Source organism: Lasioglossum baleicum, chromosome 6 (assembly GCF_051020765.1).
Source record: "Lasioglossum baleicum chromosome 6, iyLasBale1, whole genome shotgun sequence".
Lineage (NCBI taxonomy): Eukaryota > Metazoa > Arthropoda > Insecta > Hymenoptera > Halictidae > Lasioglossum > Lasioglossum baleicum.
This window is the reverse complement of record NC_134934.1, coordinates 10,090,702-10,109,724: the sequence shown is the minus strand read 5'-3', so window position 1 is coordinate 10,109,724 and position 19,023 is coordinate 10,090,702. Positions and strand designations below refer to the sequence as shown.

General features: G+C 42.9%; 2 protein-coding genes across 11 annotated transcripts; one reads left to right on the top strand and one right to left on the bottom strand.

Annotated features, from left to right (window-relative positions):
- Positions 1–101: 101 nt before the first annotated feature.
- Positions 102–17,082, bottom strand: LOC143209665 (inactive hydroxysteroid dehydrogenase-like protein 1). Of its 6 annotated transcripts, none has more exons than XM_076425636.1 (5): positions 16,923–17,082; positions 3,025–3,185; positions 2,716–2,952; positions 1,110–1,453; positions 102–437 (listed from the first exon to the last, which is right to left on the bottom strand). In XM_076425636.1, exons 2-5 carry the CDS (start codon positions 3,179–3,181, stop codon positions 228–230), a joined length of 948 nt encoding a protein of 315 aa, XP_076281751.1. In that variant the 5' UTR covers positions 3,182–3,185; positions 16,923–17,082; the 3' UTR covers positions 102–227. The 6 variants fall into 6 exon arrangements, with proteins under 6 accessions (XP_076281751.1, XP_076281753.1, XP_076281755.1 ...); XM_076425638.1 differs by having other exon boundaries at positions 16,908–17,076; XM_076425640.1 differs by lacking the exon at positions 16,923–17,082 and adding an exon at positions 10,581–10,833.
- On the top strand, positions 3,625–17,629 carry LOC143209661 (carbohydrate sulfotransferase 11). 5 transcript variants are annotated; one of them, XM_076425623.1, is made up of 5 exons: positions 3,625–3,756; positions 10,424–10,815; positions 12,136–12,423; positions 12,862–13,094; positions 13,179–17,629. In XM_076425623.1, exons 1-5 carry the CDS (start codon positions 3,627–3,629, stop codon positions 13,342–13,344), a joined length of 1,209 nt encoding a protein of 402 aa, XP_076281738.1. In that variant the 5' UTR covers positions 3,625–3,626; the 3' UTR covers positions 13,345–17,629. The 5 variants fall into 5 exon arrangements, with proteins under 5 accessions (XP_076281738.1, XP_076281739.1, XP_076281742.1 ...); XM_076425624.1 differs by lacking the exon at positions 3,625–3,756 and adding an exon at positions 5,162–9,315; XM_076425627.1 differs by lacking the exon at positions 3,625–3,756 and adding an exon at positions 5,389–7,403 and having other exon boundaries at positions 13,179–17,628.
- The last annotated feature ends 1,394 nt before the right edge of the window (positions 17,630–19,023 follow it).

Sequence of the window (19,023 nt, the reverse complement as noted above, 5' to 3'; positions counted from 1 at the left end):
TTACACGAAGTCGATCGGAAAATCTGTTGCAAAACAATTTATTAAATATAGAATCGATTTCGTGTACCAGTCGAGGGGAAAGTGAATGAATTTAAAAAATAAATGGTTCACTACTTTATTAATTGTACATTTAGTAGATATATTATTATTTATAATATATAATATAATTTGGTATTGACAAAATGTTTATTAATTGTTACACATACACGCATAGTCTACATACCTCTTTAATTATTTTTATTTTGTGTGAGATAATCATTCCTGAAAACCTGACTTATGAATAATCCGACTTTCGTTCTGATATGCACTGGCGCACTCAACGTGAAGATCTTCTGGATCCCGTGGGCCCAATAACCGGTACTGGTGTTCAGTTTCCCGAGGGTGTTGATCGCATTTTTCGCATAAGTCGTTGCGTTCGGCACGAGAATGCTGGACACCTGCAACGACAGTCAATTCTATGAGTAGAGATGTAGCGCTGGAGATAAAGTTGCGACAGCTATATGTAGAAATCTTTTATCTAACGCTCTTGACTACTGAAAAACCCCATCGTATGCATTATCGAGAAATGAGAAGGCGCGTCGGCACCCTTGCAATCCTTGAAACAGAGCTACTTGACCCCTTACCCTACAATCAACAAAATCGTGTCAGACTCATGATGAAGATTCAGAACAGAGTCTAATAAATATGTATGTTATTAATTTCCTTTTAAAGTATAGTTATTGGAGAACATGTAGGCATGCACAATAGATATAAATTTTCTCCTTTTTTAGGAAATTACGAGCTATAAAAAGATTTTGATCGCTGAAACCGTAAAATGAATCGTAGGGCAAGGGGTTAACCTTATATTATTCCAACATAAATCAATTTTCATTCAATAAAGTAACTAGCTTAACGCAAAATAAATATTTGCCGATGTAGCCGACACCTTTGTTTACGCTCAAACCATTAAATTTAATGTTTTCAGGATATAAAGTGGAGCCTTGAACGCCCAACATTCCATTTACCCAATTCATCTGCTAATTCAATTCCGATCCGACTCTCCAAGCGAATCAATAATTACCGGCGGCGGACAATTACGTGGTGCGCAGTTGCGAGGCTTCGCGTGTTACCTGCAGCTTGTTGCTGAACGCGTTCATCTTCGTATTGACGAAGAACGGCGTCAGGTGTTGCACTGTCAATCCGAACCTGGAGTACTCGCTTCTGATGGCCTCCGTGAAGCTGCCGACGTACGCTTTCGTCGCTGCGTAAACGGTCATCAAAGGCAACGGTTGCAGCTCGGAACCAGACGAGATGTTCACGATAGCGCCCTTCCCACGTTTTTGCATTTTCCCGATGAGCATCCGTGTCATCAGCGTGGTAGCGCCGACGTTTAACGAGATGATGTCCCACAGATCGTTCTCCGGGACTTCGCCGAGGTACATCGGGTAGCTGTACTGCATGCCGACGTTGTTCACTGGAAATTACACGCCGGGCGATAATCAACTTTGTGTCGCGGCACTTTCTCGCGCTAACACCTCCGCCAGCCTAAATTCTCATTCAAGCTCCTCGACTTTTCGAACTTATCCTCAACGTAAACACAAATTCACACCTCTTACTCTCAGCCAGCCTGCATTCTCATTGAAACCCCTCAACTTTTCGAACTTATCCTCAACGAAAACACAAATTCACACCTCTTACTCTCCGCCAGCCTGCATTCCCATTCAAACTCCTCAGCTTTTCGAGCTCACCCACAACGAAAACACAAATTGACACCTCTTACTCTCCGCCAGCCTGCATTCCCATTTAAACCCCTCAACTTCGAACTCACCCACAACGAAAACACAAATTCACACCTCTTACTCTCCGCTAGCCTGCATTCCCATTCAAACTCCTCAGCTTTTCGAGCTCACCCACAATGAAAACACAAATTGACACCTCCTACTCTCCGCTAGTCTAAATTCCCATTCAAACCCCTCAACTTTTCGAACTTATCCTCAACGAAAACACAAATTCACACCTCTTACTCTCCGCTAGCCTGCATTCCCATTCAAACTCCTCAGCTTTTCGAGCTCACCCACAACGAAAATACAAATTCACACCTCTTACTCTCCGCCAGCCTGCATTTCCCATTCAAACCCCTCAACTTTTCGAACTTATCCTCAACGAAAACACAAATTCACACCTCTTACTCTCCGCTAGCCTGCATTCCCATTCAAACTCCTCAGCTTTTCGAGCTCACCCACAACGAAAATACAAATTCACACCTCTTACTCTCCGCCAGCCTGCATTTCCCATTCAAACCCCTCAACTTCGAACTCACCCACGGTAATCACTAGACTGCGGATCTTTATGCATTTATGAAGAAATTAACTGGACGAAATATAAAACAGTGAAGGATATGAAAAGTCCAAGAACATTGTTACGTTGTTCTCACCGTAAAAAGACTATTAAGAGGTGAAATTAATTTTTATTTAACTACTGGTTCCCACAATCGATGCACCATATCTTTATTTTGCATAAAGATCCGCAGTCTAGTAATCACTCTCGCACGCATTCGCGTTCCACTTCCCGAGAGCGCATCAATTACAGGTTGCCCTTGGTTCGTCGACGATCCATTTCACCGACACTGTTTTCATTAGACATGATTTGACCGACAGTAACTTTCTTTCGACGTGACGACAAAAACAGCGTCGGTGAAATGGATTGTCGACGAACCTTCTAACCCTGAATTATTACCTAAGATCCCGACGGGGATGTCCTCCAACTGTTCCTTCAGCTTCTCGTAGATCTCTCTCCCTTTGCAGAAATCCGCCACGATGATCTTCACCTCGATCCCCGGGTTCTCCCGCATAATCTCATCCCTGGTCCTCTCCAATTTCTCCAAGGTTCGGCTGATCAACACCAGATTCACACCTCGACTAGCCAATTCTATCGAGTAAGCCTTGCCGATTCCGTCGGTCGAGCCAGTCACCACTGTCATTTCAACGACGATCTTTCAAAAGAGTCCTCGCGACACCTCGCGAAGCTATCGACGAAGTTACTCACCAGCCCATTCGCCGAATCTCGTTTTCAGGTCGACCGGCGTTCTGTCAAAGATCGGCAGAAGAACTTCCCAGACAGACTCGGCGATTCTAATGACGTACTGAAGCAGCCAGAGAACGACGAAGGCCAGCAGCAACCACAACGCCAATTGCGGCACCATTTTTCTAGAACGAAGAGTTCTTTTCTCTGAATTTACCTACGACCTCCACGGTATTCGCGGTTTATCGCTAACGAATTTCCCGGCACTGTTATCCAAACGAACGGTCGAAGGACGCGAGATTACGGGCCGGTTATTTTCCGCGAAAAACAATACTCTCAATAGTAATCCCCGATAAACAATGGGTAATCCTCGACCGTTAACCAGACGTACAAGAAAAAGTTGCGTCGAGTGATTTTTGTTGTTGCGCGACGAGTGTTGTATCAACGGATGCGGTATCATATCGGTAGACGGTTTTCTGCCACTATAGGCGAAGCAAGGAGACAATGTGTTACTTAGATGCTTTCAGTAATTTCGGATCACTCGGGGATGCGTGAACAGGTGCGCGTCTCAGTTGCCAGTGTTGTTTTAGATCGCAATATCACATGTTCAAGAGAGAGCGCGATTCATGGTTTTGCTCTCGGCCCGCTTGATTTTCACCAGCCCGTCGTCTGTTTTCATGGGATGGTCTACCGACGAAAGCCAAAGCAAGACTAAAGTCATACAGGGCAAGCGGACGGCACAGATGGTGCTCGAAGGTAAGGATACTTTCTCTAGTCGTCACGCGAGCTATGAAGTAATTGGTCAGCGCAGTTTCGGATGAGGCTCTTTATACACGCGCACGAAACTGTCCCCTGCCGATCGTCTCGTGCACGTTCGCCCTTAATTAATAGCAAACAGCGAACTGCTTTCACTCACTGGCCGAGGATCCTCTGGCAGTTTGCCGTATTTCAGCTCCGCTAGCTCCGGCGATACGCGTTCGGTCGGAATTACCGAATCGGGATTGCGAGTGGAACGATTTGCATGCGTTTCGGGGACGACCAAAATAAAGGTCCCTCAAACCAAGCAACATTAATTTCAAGGTATTTCTTTCATAACTAGGGAGAACTGTCTTTGGTACGTACGGAGGCGTTGTCTACGTGACGTTTACTCCTTTCTCGGAACCACGTGTTCATGCAGAAGGCTCACATGCCCAAATGAACAGCTTTCCTCTTATGGGAAAGTACATACAGTCCTCGACGAAATAGTAATAAGACACACCTAGTATATTTTTAAATTTCTTATATTTAAAGGTGGAAAGTGTACACTCCGTTATATCCTGAATATATTTTTTTTTTAAAAATCCAATTCTCAGAAAGCATTAATTGACTTAAATTTACAAATTAATTTTTCCGATAGTGAATTCGATTTAATATCGAAAACTGTATCAGCTCTGATTCCAATAAAGCTGGCTGTGGAAGCATTATGTCGGAAGGATTCCAACTTATTAACAGCGAATGCAGCAATAAATTTTATGTTGCTATCACTTAAAGATTAGGACACGCCACTGTCTGAGGAATTATACAGTGCATTGAAAATTCGTATACAGGGAAGGCATAGCGAACTAGAAAATATTTTAGGGTATTTACATAATTATAACGACTTCAAAAAAGGAAACGGAAAGGAAGAAAAGAAGCTAACAAGGTTAAATTTAATTAAGTTCGTCGTCAATTTCCACAAAAACATTTATGAAAACCAAACACAAACCTATCCAGAAGAATTCGTTGAAGATGATGTGGATGTTAATATCGGAAAAGAATTGTCTCCCGAGAAGAAATTACAATTAGCTATAAGTAAAAAAATTGCCACGAACAATAATACAAAAAATAGATTTATCCAAAACCGTCAGACGAGAGACCGAGTTGTTGGAAGATGAAGGACATCTCGAGGCAAATATTTAGAGAAAGTATATCGCTCATTATTAACAGTACCACCAACCAGCGTGGATGCGGAAAGAGCATTTTCAACTGCAGGTAAAATTTGTGCAGAAAAATACGTTCAAGGCTTAATGACAGTCCAATAGATGCATTATGTTTTTTACAATCACATTTCAAAAGTATGAAGTCAATAAATTAGTTAATGTTTTTTTTCTATTAAACAACTGTGTTTTTGTACCTTCATGAAAATTCCTAATACCGGTACAACGTTTAAAAAATATCGAATACCGGTATTGTATTTTTAGTCCGGTATTGCAATCCCTACCATCAGTACTATTGAATACATTGTACTTTTTGATATAAGACATCTGAGAATCTTTAATATCATTTCCACATCCTTCAGAACTCCGGTAGCTAGCAATTCCCTCATTTCGATAAACCTTCACCGCTTTATCTACAAATCTTCAAAGAGTGACGAAATCCGATCTTCCAAATACCTTACCGAGATCCTGTGACATCCGATGGTGAAACAGGCATCGGCTAGATTACGATTTTCTATCTAGTGGTGACTCAGCGGTGAAACAAACATCGGCTAGTTCACAATAACTCATCCTGTGACACCCGGTGACGAAACAGGCACCGGCTAGTTTACAAACTTCCATCTAATGGCGACCCGGTGGTGAAACAGACATCGGCCACGCTCATCCGCCATCCCTCGCCTCGTAACATTCGGAGATACAATCGCGAGAAGCTTCCCGATTGCCGAAGGTCGCAGAACAGAAGACCGTAAAGAATGCAGTTCGTCCCTAGTTTGGAAAAATCCAGTAAAACAACGCAATTCAGTGTTTATCTCGCCGCAAAAATATTCAGCACAATGGACAGCTTATGACGTAGGTGAAGTTAGCGATAACTTGGAAAGTGGATCAACTCGAGTGAACAGTCTCCCATTGTTAGATTCGCACGTTGCGAGTGCTCGAGCAAAATTGCGGTGTTGTACTCGTAAAGCATTCGATGATTCTCACAAATCGTTTGGCGAGAAAAAGAGGAGGAGCAACGAACGAGTGCGTGAAATTCGCTCTCCGAATATAAGTCTCTGAATACAACACTCTCTTCTTCGTTTCTTGAAGACGAGGAGCAGCGTAATTTAACTGCAGAAAATAAAATAAAATAGAAACAACACGTTCGGGACACGAAATTCTACAAGTTGGAGAAGCTGTCGATCGAAACTATTTTTCGCATTCGAGTCAGCTCGGTGTCGAAGGACACACGTCGTTCCTGCGTGCCGGAGAGCGTTAATGGCTCGGCTAGTTGTTTTCGGCGCCGAAAATGACTCGGTTCACGACGTACCCGCGGTTTTCTGATCAGTCATTCAGGAATGTCACCTCGGGACGATATGTAAAACCAGTCTGTTACCCGACGGGCGGGTTCGGCGGCGTCGTTGTTCGAATTTCGCCTGGCGTTTGGAGCGCGGACGAGCAAGCTCAGGAGCGGGAACAGGTGGAGAAGGAAGATCGAGGCGAGTCCCTGCTGAAGAAACGAAGATGCAATGTCCGGTGGCGCGCGCAGCTTCTTTCACTTCTACAAACTGGCACCACGTTCCATTCTTATGTCAGAAGGTCCCCGAGACAAGGCAATAGCCGGACTCTGCCCATCGACTCGCGGCGGTGTTCCAGCCGTGTGCCAGCGTGCGCGTGTGCCCGATTTACCCGGCTGATCTCGGGCAATTTTCTCGATCCTGGCTATTTTCGGGTTGGGAGACCTGGCTTCTGTCGAATCGACTCCAGAACTGGTGAGAAGAGGATCACCGTGAACGATTACATCGAACTGGCCCCGATGCCACGTAGATTTTGACAGTCCGCTTCGTGGTCCGACGCTGCTGCCCACGCCAGGTGAGTTTCCCGTCGTCTCGCCGTGATTCAAGGATAGTGGGACACGATTTTGCTCGGTCGGTTGAACGATCGCGCGCCGTTGGTCACGCGTGTCGCCGACGACCGTATTCGGTGACATTGTTTTTCCGGGATTGTGATCTCCGCGTCGTCATCGATATCTAGCTTCCCTCTTTATCGGACGTTCTTCCAGTGCAAGGGTCAGGCGAGAGAGCGGGTCAATTGTCCGGCGAATTCCTCCAGCGTTGCGTAATCGGGCATCGACTATCGCGATTCAGTTGTCGTAGCGTCGTCACCGGCGAATTGAATTCTCCAACACCTATTATACTGTATTATACACACCATTCTTCGCGGCCGGACAGAAGTGATACTGGCCGGGCGAAGGTTACGCGTCGGTCGGGAGGTTACCGAGGATGATCCGCCGTTGGAGGAGAGCGATGGAGCACGCTAATGTGCTGTAAGGTTGTTCATTCATTAGCGATCGGACAAGGTCGGCCACATCGACCATGTTCCCGAGCCGATTCAGCGAGTCATTGATGAGCATTCAGCGGTCCCGAATCGAAGCTGGACTACCTCGTCGTTGAAAAGTGTCTGTGATTCGTGGTAACAGCGATCGGTGTATCGTAATCGTACGCGTTCGCAGATTTTACTCGTTTAAGCGGCTCTTCTAATGGGCTATCGTTCCACCGAGATAATCCAAGTGAGTTTCGACAACAAACGCTTGTTCTTTATCCCGCCGAGAGATGTTTATCGCGCGAATATGTTTGTCAAGCAGACCCCGGTACATATTACGAAACGGCTTACAGAATATTATACAATATGTAGCAGAGCAACGCTACTGCGATTACATATAGTTTTTTTGATACGGATCCTCTACAATCTATGTATAACGATCAGCGTAGGGGATTATTGGTTTCGCAACGCGTGTTGTGATACTACTGTTATCACGGTCCTCCATGGTCACGTTTCCTGCACGGCCGTAGAATTCCATACTCTTCTTTTTTTCTCTCTCGAAATCGAACGTCGCACAGTGGGTTGAAACGCGAGAAACGCGGACGAAAGTCATTTCTCTGACTAAACGACAAAATGTAAAATTGTATTATTAACTTGTTAGTAGATAAATGAGGCATCATTTTCCAAAATTCCATATCTATATTCCACAATTAAATGCTGAAGTTCAATAAACATTCATGAGCTTGTCTTCTCCTGAATCTTTTCGAATATCGTTTCATTTAGTACGTTTTAACTTAATACACGTATGAGATTTACACGTATGAGATTTTCTAACTGTTTTATGTGGGCCTATATTGAAAATTTAAAATATACGTTTTGTAGATCTGTGTCAATTAAACATATTCCGAAAATTTCGAAGAAGTGCTACAGCTATTGAAAGCAGAAGATTAACATCAAGTAAATTATACAGAATTTAGTATATAATAGCTTCAAAATATACCTACCATTATTAATAATAAAACAATTAATAACATATACGTCCCAATTCGAGAAAACCGTTTCTAAAAAACCTTATATAACTTTTATGGGTTTGGAATTAAACAAAATCGGATTGTTAATTTGAATTCAGCACCTCAAAATCTATAAAACGATACCATTTTTATTAATTTAAACTTGGAAATAGCTTCAGAAATTATTTTCGTCCGCGTTTTTCGCATTTCAACCCACTGTGCGTCGTCGCCGTCGTTCTTTTTCTTTTTTCTCGCGTCGCTGTGTATCGCCCCGCTTCTGGAAATCATTCGATCTGTTCGCCGTTCGAATCGTTGACCTGAAATCAACGCGTATCGGGCGTCCAGCGCGCTCGGCTATTAAAAGAAAAGTCTGTTCTACATATCCGAGCACGAAACGCGCCCCGTCCATTTAAAAGCCACTTCGGAGGCGTTTAATTAGCGCCGCTCGCGGGAGAGCCAACCGCTCAAGATCCGATTGTCCGATCCCCTTCCTTCCTCTCTCCCCGTCAGTTAATTCACAAATCGTTCCGAGAATGTTTCCCACAACAGCCGCGAATTTGTGTCACTCAGAAACACACACGTAACCCAGCCGACTGAATTGACACCAATAAACGTTTAATTGAGAGACCTCTCCCGCTCGCTCGTATTTCTCCCGTCGAATCGAATCGATTTACAAAGCTCTCTGTTTATGTTAATGTCAATGGAAAACCGTGAATCGAGAGGCTTCCCCCGTGAATGATCGATGGACGACGATCGACCGTGTGCGTGTACACTTGTTTTTCACGCGTACAACCAGGAAAATAGAGTGGAATATACTAGTTTTCCTCGTGTATATCTTGATCGACCGACGCCAGGCGGTATTTGTTTACAAGTGTGCAAGGCATTATCAGTATAGCGAATCGAGCCGAGCAATGGTGATAGATTCCATGGACTGAGCAAGGACATCGATCGGTTCTTACGCTTCTAAAGCTTTGAGGCAACTTTTCTGGAATGTTGGGTCGACCTTTATTTATTAATAGACTGCGGATTTTATGCATTTATGACAAAAATGGGTACGTACAATTTAAAGCAGTGGACATGTTAAAAGTATTTGAGGACATCGATGTATTAGTTTCAGCTTAATAGGATTATTAGAAGATGAATACCATTTTTATTTGGTTCCTGTGTCCAGCAATCAATGCAAATGTTTTTTATTTTGCATAGAGATCCGCAGTCTATTTATTAAACATGGCTGCAAGTTTATACGGTCATAGAGCACTGCTTGTTGAAGTAAAGAAAATGAGATAGGTTATACAAATGATGTAGATACAGTAAGAAGCATAACGCATTTACGATTGATAATTGGAATTATTTTAGAACAAACTGTGGATGCTTTATTGTGTTGTATACCAGCGATAAGACTTTCTCTAGCATTAGTAATCACTCGTGTAATCTGAGCGTTTCAGTTTGTCTATCATCAGTTCGTCATTCTGTCTACTATTACCGATCCCCGAACTTCATTCCCCATGATTCATTCCTTACTGACCCTTAGACGATAACAACCCCCACCTTACAGGACCAGAAAGCCTATATCTTCCGCTGAATTCGGTTCCTCGCGAGTATTCTTATTCTCATTCTCATTCGCTTCTGTACGTTTAGTTGGCTTCTGTTAGTTTATACCAGTGGTCCCCAACCCCCGGGCCGCGGACCGGTACCAGCCCGTGGATCAAACCGGGCCGCCCAAGGAACATTAAATACAATTATTTAAATACAATTAAATTAAAATTATTAAATCAAAACAATCTAAAATATAAACAATCAACGTCCACCCCCCGCTCAGCGGGCCGTGGCAAAATTATCAAACGTTGATCGGTCCGCGGCGATAAAAAGGTTGGGGAGCACTGGTTTATACAACTAAGTTTACAGTGGAGCAGCGAGGTGAGCTGTGCGGGGAAAAAAAAGAAAAACAAAGAAAATACATACGTACTTTTTCTTTAGTATGTGTCGAAATGTTGTCACGAATGTTGGTTTGTTTTCACCGCGCCGCTATCATCGATGCTCGCAGCTCCACTATAAATCCACCCTAACATCTATCGTATTTCGTTTAGAAATTGTACCTAACGAAATGTATCAAGTATCCGGCACACAACAATTGATTGAACGTTTTTCTTGATCCCGCAGGAACCGTTCGTAAACAACTGTCTCCCAGCAAGAAAATAATTCAATGTCCCGGGTGGGCAGGAAGGACGATGACAGGATGCAGTGTTCGGGGAACAGTTCTACTTATCCTCAGCGTGTCGGTCTCTATTGCGACCGGGAACGCGGTAGGAGAGCGTACCTTGACGAACGATGATATGAGGCGACTCTTCGAGGCGGATAATTTCATGTATTCGTGGACAGGGCCGAATGCTCTGGCGAGATCTGCCCTTGTCGAACGGCAGGAGAGGTTGCAATATAACTGCGAGGAGGTCCTCGGCGATTTGGACACCGCTAACGAGGTCTCGGACCCGGAATCCTTCAGGAATATTCTCGTCGACGAACAGCACGAGCTCCTTTATTGCTACGTGCCCAAGGTACCACACGATTAACCGAGAAAACCAGAGAAACGAAAGCTCGCTGCCACGGTTTCACGGCAATAAAAACTGCGATTCTAATTAAGGAACACGTCGGGAACTGCCGATTAATTGTCGCGATTAAGCGTTTTACTGCCGAAAGTGCAGAAGTCAACGGTTTTCGGCCGCGAAGGAGGAGGGGAGAGAGATAATTGCTTGCGACCAATCCTCGAAAGTCGTCATAATGACTTTTGAAAATTGACCGTGGACGTTCCGATCGATCTTGCTTCGCCGACAATATCGGGAATCACGATCGAAAACGCCTTTGGAACTTGAACGACACCATTTTTCTTAATCTTTTGCACTCGGAGCTATTTTAACTCGGAAATTAAACATTTCTTTCGACCCAGGACCATTCCATTCTATGTATATTAATCTTTTTTTTTGTATGAATATAAAACAGCCAAGTTCTACCTCTTTTTGCACGAAACAACTTAGCCGTTTTTTAGAGGCCGTTATTCTTTAAACCAATGGCCATAAAAGGTGTTTCAGTAGCGGCCAAGTTCGAATAATTTATCACTCCATGTAACTCTTTAACAATTAAATAGCGTTCTTTTAAACTAATTTTTACAAACGCTTTTTTCAGTATTGCAAGAGGTATTTCTAAGCTAACGAATTTGGCTCCTGTTTACAGGATGTTTTTGTTGGGATTTCATCAATTTTTGTTGAAACTTCATCAATTACCAAGTAGGTATCAAAGAAAAACAATGCTTTTCTAATCTGCAAGACAAAATCCAAATTCAATGTATCGAAGACCGAAATTGGCCGTATTTTGTTGGATCTCGCAAGTTTTTACGGCCATAGGAACATGGCTCCTGTTTACAGGATGTTTTTGTTAGGTTGTATATTACTTCTACCCTTAATGATTTTAATAGTTATTAATTCATTCATTAAAATTTGCCAACATCTTTTAAATGAATAAAGATCCACAGTCTACGAATTAGTCTCTTCGTCTCGATTCGACACAGTCGCAGTCGGATCAGATTACCTCCATAAAAAGTCACTGTTGCTCGGGAAATTCAATAAAATTCAGCAGCGCGTTAGCTCGCGTATCAGAACCGAAGCGAGTCCTTGACTCTTTGTGAACGTGCAGCGAGCAGAAGTCGATCGCCCCGGGTTTTATCGACGCCGAGAATCGAGCGAACCGTTGCAGTTGTTTTCGCAACAGCTGAGTAGGTGATCGAAACATAGATTACGCGCCGTTTAGTTTGCGAAACGCCGCGACGGGGCTCGCCGTCAAGTAAAAACTAAAAGATTTATTTTCGTGTGTTCATTCGTAAGGTCGCCTGCACGAACTGGAAACGTGTTCTGATGGTTGCCACTGGGAAATGGCCAGGCAACGATCCCTTGGAGATACCTGCCGACCAAGCCCACTCGCAGAGCACTTTCCAACGGCTGAGCAACTACACGTTGCCCGAGATCGAACGAATGTTAACGACATACGATAAGTTGATAGTAGTCAGGCATCCATTGGAAAGGCTGCTGTCCGCCTACAGGAACAAGCTCGAGGCGAAACACAAGAAGAGTTCGATGTACTTTCAGTCTCGCTTCGGGAAGAAGATCGTCAAGGTTAGAGAACCGACGCGACGCGACGCACAGTGGGGTATTTGCCCGATTTCAGCGATCAAAATTCAATTTTAAAAATTGAAGTAGTGTACATAAAATAGACGAACAACGTTAAAATATTGATTATAATCCGCAGTTCTTGATTGAAAAATAGCTACAAACTTTACAATCCGATACGCTCCTCTTCATGGACAAATTTCGCATTCAAAACATCCGTTTCAGTAAAAACGGCATACAGTACAAAAAGTAGAAATCTCAAGCTTTAAAATGGTTGTTTTTTTCATCAAATTTGGATAAATTTTAGCAAAGTTACACAGCAGTTTCAATATTGAGCGACTTTTGAACTAGCTGTGGCCGCTGAAATCGGGCAAATACCCCACCGTGCGACGTTCTCCTCTCGTTACTTGTAGAGCAAACTTTGAACGATGAGTTTGTTTTCAGAGGTACAGGCAGAACGCAACCGAGGAGTCTTTGAGAAATGGCGACGACGTTACATTCCGCGAGTTCGTCGAGTTCGTCACGGACGATTCGTCGAACGAAACCCGAAACGAGCATTGGAATCCGATCTACGAGCTGTGCCAGCCGTGCTTAGTTAATTACAACCTCGTTAGCAAGTACGAGAGCTTGGTCGAGGACGCCACCGAGGTTCTGGAACGAATCGGCGTCGAAATCAAGTGAGTTTCTTCCTAAATTGTCAGACTTATAAGAAACATCTTCGTTTTCGTCTTGCAATAAATAAGATCGATGATTTTTTGCAGCTTTCCGGCGAAACCGCTGAGCAGCGAGCCAACGTCGAGCAAGCTGGAGAGATACTACTCGACGCTGACGTACAAACAGCTCCGAACGCTGGCGAACATGTACAAACTAGACTTAAAGCTGTTCGATTACTCGCTGGAGGAAGTGCTCGGATTTTCCCTGGCATGACTCCGTTTTCCTGAGAACTCTACGATGTAATGAATACTGATGGTAATTACGCGAATCGTTGTATATAGGAAATCGATGTATGTAAGTGTTTACCGCGGCAGCGGCATCTGTTAGTTACGCAAACCCTGTTACAGATAAGCAAGCGTCCCCGCCTTTTATTCAAACGGGTCCCCTTGTGTCGTACATGCAGATACGTCAAGTGTCTGTTCTCTGAGTCATTAGAACACCGTAGGCCGTAGGATAAGGAAAACGCCGAGCCCCGGCCGTTAGTCGAATGAACGTCGCGACCCGTCGTATCGTTTTTTCCTGCTGCCTCGCACAGATCTTTCAAACATGCGCGTACTGCGTACTACGCGCGCGTGTTACTTCGAGATCGCCTTTATGTTGAACGATGCGTAATTAGTAGGCTGCGGATCTTTATGCATTTGCAGAAAATGTTGGAATGTAAGCGAGATTAATTAGAAGTTAGCTGGGCGACGCTAGTTTAGCCCGATGATGTATAAATGCGTCTCGGGTACGTCGTATTTCTTATTATTCTTATTGTACAGGGCGTATAGAAAGTAATGGTCATACGTTTTAATAGATCCTGATAAATTTGTACGTATACTTTACGCCAGGGTTTCTCAAATTGTGCTCCGCGGGAAGGTGCAAGTGCTTATTTAATGAAAAGATTTATTGATTACACTGTCCAACACCAAAGTTCCATTGATTCCGAATCTGTTCTTAATTTTTGCCTGGACGCACAGTTTTTGAGAAACATGACTTTGAAAAGAAAACATATTTATCAACTTTAAACAAATATTGTGGTGTTATTATGAAAGATATTGAATTGTTCTTTACAGCAAGAGATTCTGTAGACTTTGCCGAGTACAGTGATATCAAATATTAATACATTATGATTGTTTAAACATGTTTAAATGTACAAATACAAATAACTTTATTATCTTTAGGTATAGAATAAGGCGCGAGAATACAGAAAGATAGATCCTTAGATATGAATACTCATAGATATGAATCCTCCGACGAAGGAGGATCCTTAAATAGGCATTGATTCGGCCAATGTGGTGTCGCGCGATTGGCGTGGATCGCCTACCAAATCGATTGTTTCGGGATTCAAAGCAAGGTGATTTACGGCTAACGATTGCGAGACGTTGCGAACGCGACGTCGTAACAATGCACTGAAATCCTCTAACACTACCAGACAGGCGTAAAAAATGATAGGAGTATCTGCAGAAAATTGAAGGTGACCTTGAGAAATCATGGAACAGAAGAGTTGGCGAAAAATTTGTTATATTCACGTGAAAGCTCTGTCGAAACCATGCTGTACTTGATAAAAACATTTCCGATCGGACTGATAATTTCAGAATAATCTATACTGGTCACGATTCGTGGTTCGCCCTGTACATCGAGTTAAAAATGTAGCCTGTACACCCCGACGTAAGTGTAAAGTTATAGTGGAGCAGCGAGGTGAGCTGTGCGGTGAAAAAAAAGAAAAACAAAGAAAATACATATGTACTTTTTCTTTAGTATGTGTCGAAATGTTGTCACGTATGTTGGTTTCTTTTCACCGCGCCGCTATCATCGATGCTCGTCGCTCCATTATAACTGCACCCTAACCCAGGAACAAAAATAAAACGAGCTGTAAGTACGTTCGTGCCGGTAGAATCGGGTAGAAACGTTTCCGTTCGTGTCAGCGGGAGGTGTTCCCAGACTCCGCGAGACCTCCGGGTGTTCAATATTTATGCGTGCCGCTACATATTTTTAATATATGCGTCTGACGCCTCGTCGGAGATGCATGTTAATCGTGCTAGCTCGCCATATTCGCGCAGCCATGCGCCATGAACACGTACAAACCTTTGATAATGTATTCTTTAAATGGTCCTTGATCTGTTTGTAATCCGCGTCTATGCGGTTCAATCGAGTTACCAGCGGGACGCGACGACGTGACGTCTCTATCGAGAGAGTCTTTGTATCTCATCGACGCGAATATCGTGTGATCCAATGTTGGAATAAGAAACAAAACATATTTTCTGCAATCCCCCGTGCGTTATTTCCGATTATATTTATAGTAAACACCCCGACCCAAGAATCTCCACGATCCTCTACAGGTGTTTAAAGCCACGCGTCGCGGAAGTGGCTTTACGCAACGAAACAGATCCCGTACATTGTCCATCGCAGCTAATATTTGCTTTGGACGTTAAAATTAGACGAAGGCCTGGAAATGATGGACGACGTTCACGTCTGCTGAAGAGAAGAGCCGCTCCCGCGGCCTAATCAAACGCGAAACGTTTCGAAGCGCGTACCGTCGCCGACCAAAATAACCGGCCCATCAATCAAATCGAAGGACTCGCGAACGTTCGATTTATACGGCCGTGTAAACATCCCCGAAATGCACTCCGGTCCGCGGCGAAACATTATTTTCACGGAGTGGACACACGGTCACCTTCTAAAGGCCGGCCGTTTTACTTCCAACCACACTGAGCACTGAGAAACTGTGGGACTTTTATTTTTTTAATGCGAAACACATATGCTTAGCATTGTTCGTGGAAAATAATGATGTCAAAACTGCAAGTCGAATTTGTTACGAAAGAGTCCCTGTGTGTCAATATGACACACGTACTCTTACGTACTGTCGCGGAGCTTTTCAATGACCATTATTTCAATGACAAAATACGGCATTCGATAATTGAAGTAAAATTGATTTTTTCTAAAAATTAGAAGAAAACGTATAAAACGTAATAAAACTGATTTCATGAGAAACGATTGTATAGATATCTTTAGTAGTGCACGTATTACAATAGGAGCCGCACAAAGTGTAAATAAAATCAATCTTGTCATTTTTATAAGGGAATCAGAGTAACTTTTGAGGCTCGGTAGATTTAGTGCTAATAGATTTTCTAACGTCGTTAACACACACTACACGGGAATAACAAAATTACGATCAATTTACTACCGCGCGCTGCTTCGCAGAGTATCCTCCGTTCTATCGATCCTCCCACGTTAAGATTGATCTTTTATCTACCGCTTATGTCTACTAAAAAACTCCATCCTTGCATTATCGAGAAATAAGAAAGCGCATCCCGCCCCTTTGCAATACTGGAAAAACGAGAGAGACTACCACCTTAACACTAAACCTACCAACACCGGTAAAAATGACCGGTTTCAGGTTTTCCATTTCACAATTAGAAAAGTAATAGAACTGATTTCACGAGAAATGATTGTATAGATATCTTTAGTAGTGCACGTATTACAATAGGAGCCGCACAAAGTCTAAATAAAATCAATCTTGTTACTTTTGAGGCTCGGTAGATTTAGTACTAATAGATTTTCTAACGTCGTTAACACACACTACACGGGAATAACAAAATTACGATGAATTTACTACCGCGCGCTGCTTCGCAGAGGATCCTACGTTCTATCGATCCTCCCACGTTACAGACATTGTCGTGGACGTAATTTATCGCTGGTCGGAATGCTCGCGTTCGAAATACGGCACAGTAAACCATGGCTATTCTTATAGTTCCGGTAATAACAGGGGAAATAGCCGCGTGGGTAATACCCACCGAGTATAGGCTTACCGGAAACTGGTTGAACGAAAGTCGATTTTACAGGCACTTCCCCGACGATCTTGTAGTTCTAACGTTTGACTGTCCTCAACACGAGGGTCTATTGGTTTTCGACGAGGAAAGCGCGGTTATCACTGCATGCCTCCGTGACTTCGTGGCCCCAGCTATTCACTGAGATTTATGTTCTAGTCGTCGAGTTCGTCCAGGGACGACGATATTAGTAACATAGTAACAAAAATATGATAATTGTCTGACGTCGTTCCATAAAAACCTGCTCGATATTCTAATGGTTCGATGAAAAAGTAAGATAAAGTGCAAATGGAATCGTCAATTAGTCCTACAAGAAAATGAATTGGAAACGCGATTCTTATTCGTGAAGCTGGATGCTGGAATCGGAAGGGAGGGCACCGGGCACTATAAGCACGGTCCTGAGATGAACGAACCGCAAATCAGAACAGAGTTTAAAGTGTACGACCTTAATGAATCGTACGCTGATAACACTATTCAGTAGATAATATCTGCTAGAAATTTCGATATTATTAAATATGTTGGTATCTAATCAATTAAGAAACATTTACAGTATTTTATGAGGTTAACATCTAATTTTTTAGTGCGTTTTATTGAAGGCGGTTTAATTTTTTCTTCTAAAATTTTCTTATTTCACAGTTTTTAGTGGGACGAGCAAAATTTGTAGAACACCATACGGTGGTTTTTCGTTCTTATTGGTTAATTTGCAACAAAAACCGTTCTTAATTTATTTCTTACTGCGTCCAAGCTATGTACAAAATGGAGTCAATGAATAAATACTATGTTAATCGAAACTTACAGTGTATCAAAATCTATTCTTCCACAGAGAATATTCGCACGCAAAAAATAAATAATCGTTCTATACAAATGTCAAACGGAACTCGCAAAAACTCTATCAATTCCTTGCAGGAAAATATTTTAAGTCGCACGCATACAAAAATTCGTTCTACAATAGATTGCGCTGAATCTATGACACGTTTTCGAAGAATTCGGAGGCGTCGAAGGGCGCACGCCCCCGAAAGTACGCAAAAATTTGAAAACGACGTTCGATTCTAAGACGGTACGTCGCGCCCTTTCCGACGATACCCCACACGGGGGGTTTTCCTAAATTATGGCGGAGACGCCAGGCCGCTCGGCCTAAAAAGCACAATCAACCTCCTCTGCAATAAAAACCGCAAAGAATGAAAAAATGCAAAATTTGTTTTCAAGGGACCAACTGGGAGACATACCCTACAAAATGCAGAAGGTTTCGTCCTGATTGGTCCATCCATCTCGGAGTAATCGGTGAAATAGTTCATTTTTCGCAAATAAAATTGTAAGGAATAAAAAAATGCAAAATCCTTTTTTCACGGCACCACCCCGGGGACATACTCTACTAGATGCAAAAGATTTCGTTCCGATTGGTGTAATCGATGAACATACACAGAAAAAAAGATTGAATTGAGTAACCTCCTCCTTTTTCGAAGTCGGTTACAAATGACAAAAATCATAAAGAATGGAATTATGTCGGAAGAAATGTTAAGAAAGAATGGTGAAATTATGCTGGACGTTAATTGTTGGAGAGTGTTGATACAAATGGAAGCATCGTCAGATAAATCGTTAGAAACAGAAAAACGGATATGCGTAAGAGATTGCAACAGTAGAGTCCATTGCTCGAGCGCTAACAAAGGGATCCAAAACGATCTGACATTGCTTCGACCGGGTTTTTAAATTCTTCGAACAACCATTGTTAAAAGTGAATTCCACTGTTATATTTGGTCACGTGAAAAATATCGTGGCGCCACACGTGAATTCTGTCTTGGATCCAAATTCGTCGCGTGGGTGTGATCTGGAGGATCTTCGTTTAAAAATAAGAAGCGTTTTCCATTTCGGCCTGTTAACGTTGACATTGATGGGCTCTGTGTTATTTCATAATTAAATTAGCTGTCCTGGAGAGCACGGTTCGTTTGTTACTTATCGACCGCGTCGCTGTATGAACAGTTTGAATAGTTTCAGACCGCATTTTACATAATCATTTTACATAATCTCCGCATTAAAGAATTACGCGTTCTTCTACGAAGCGCTTATCTCTTATCATTAGTGTTTA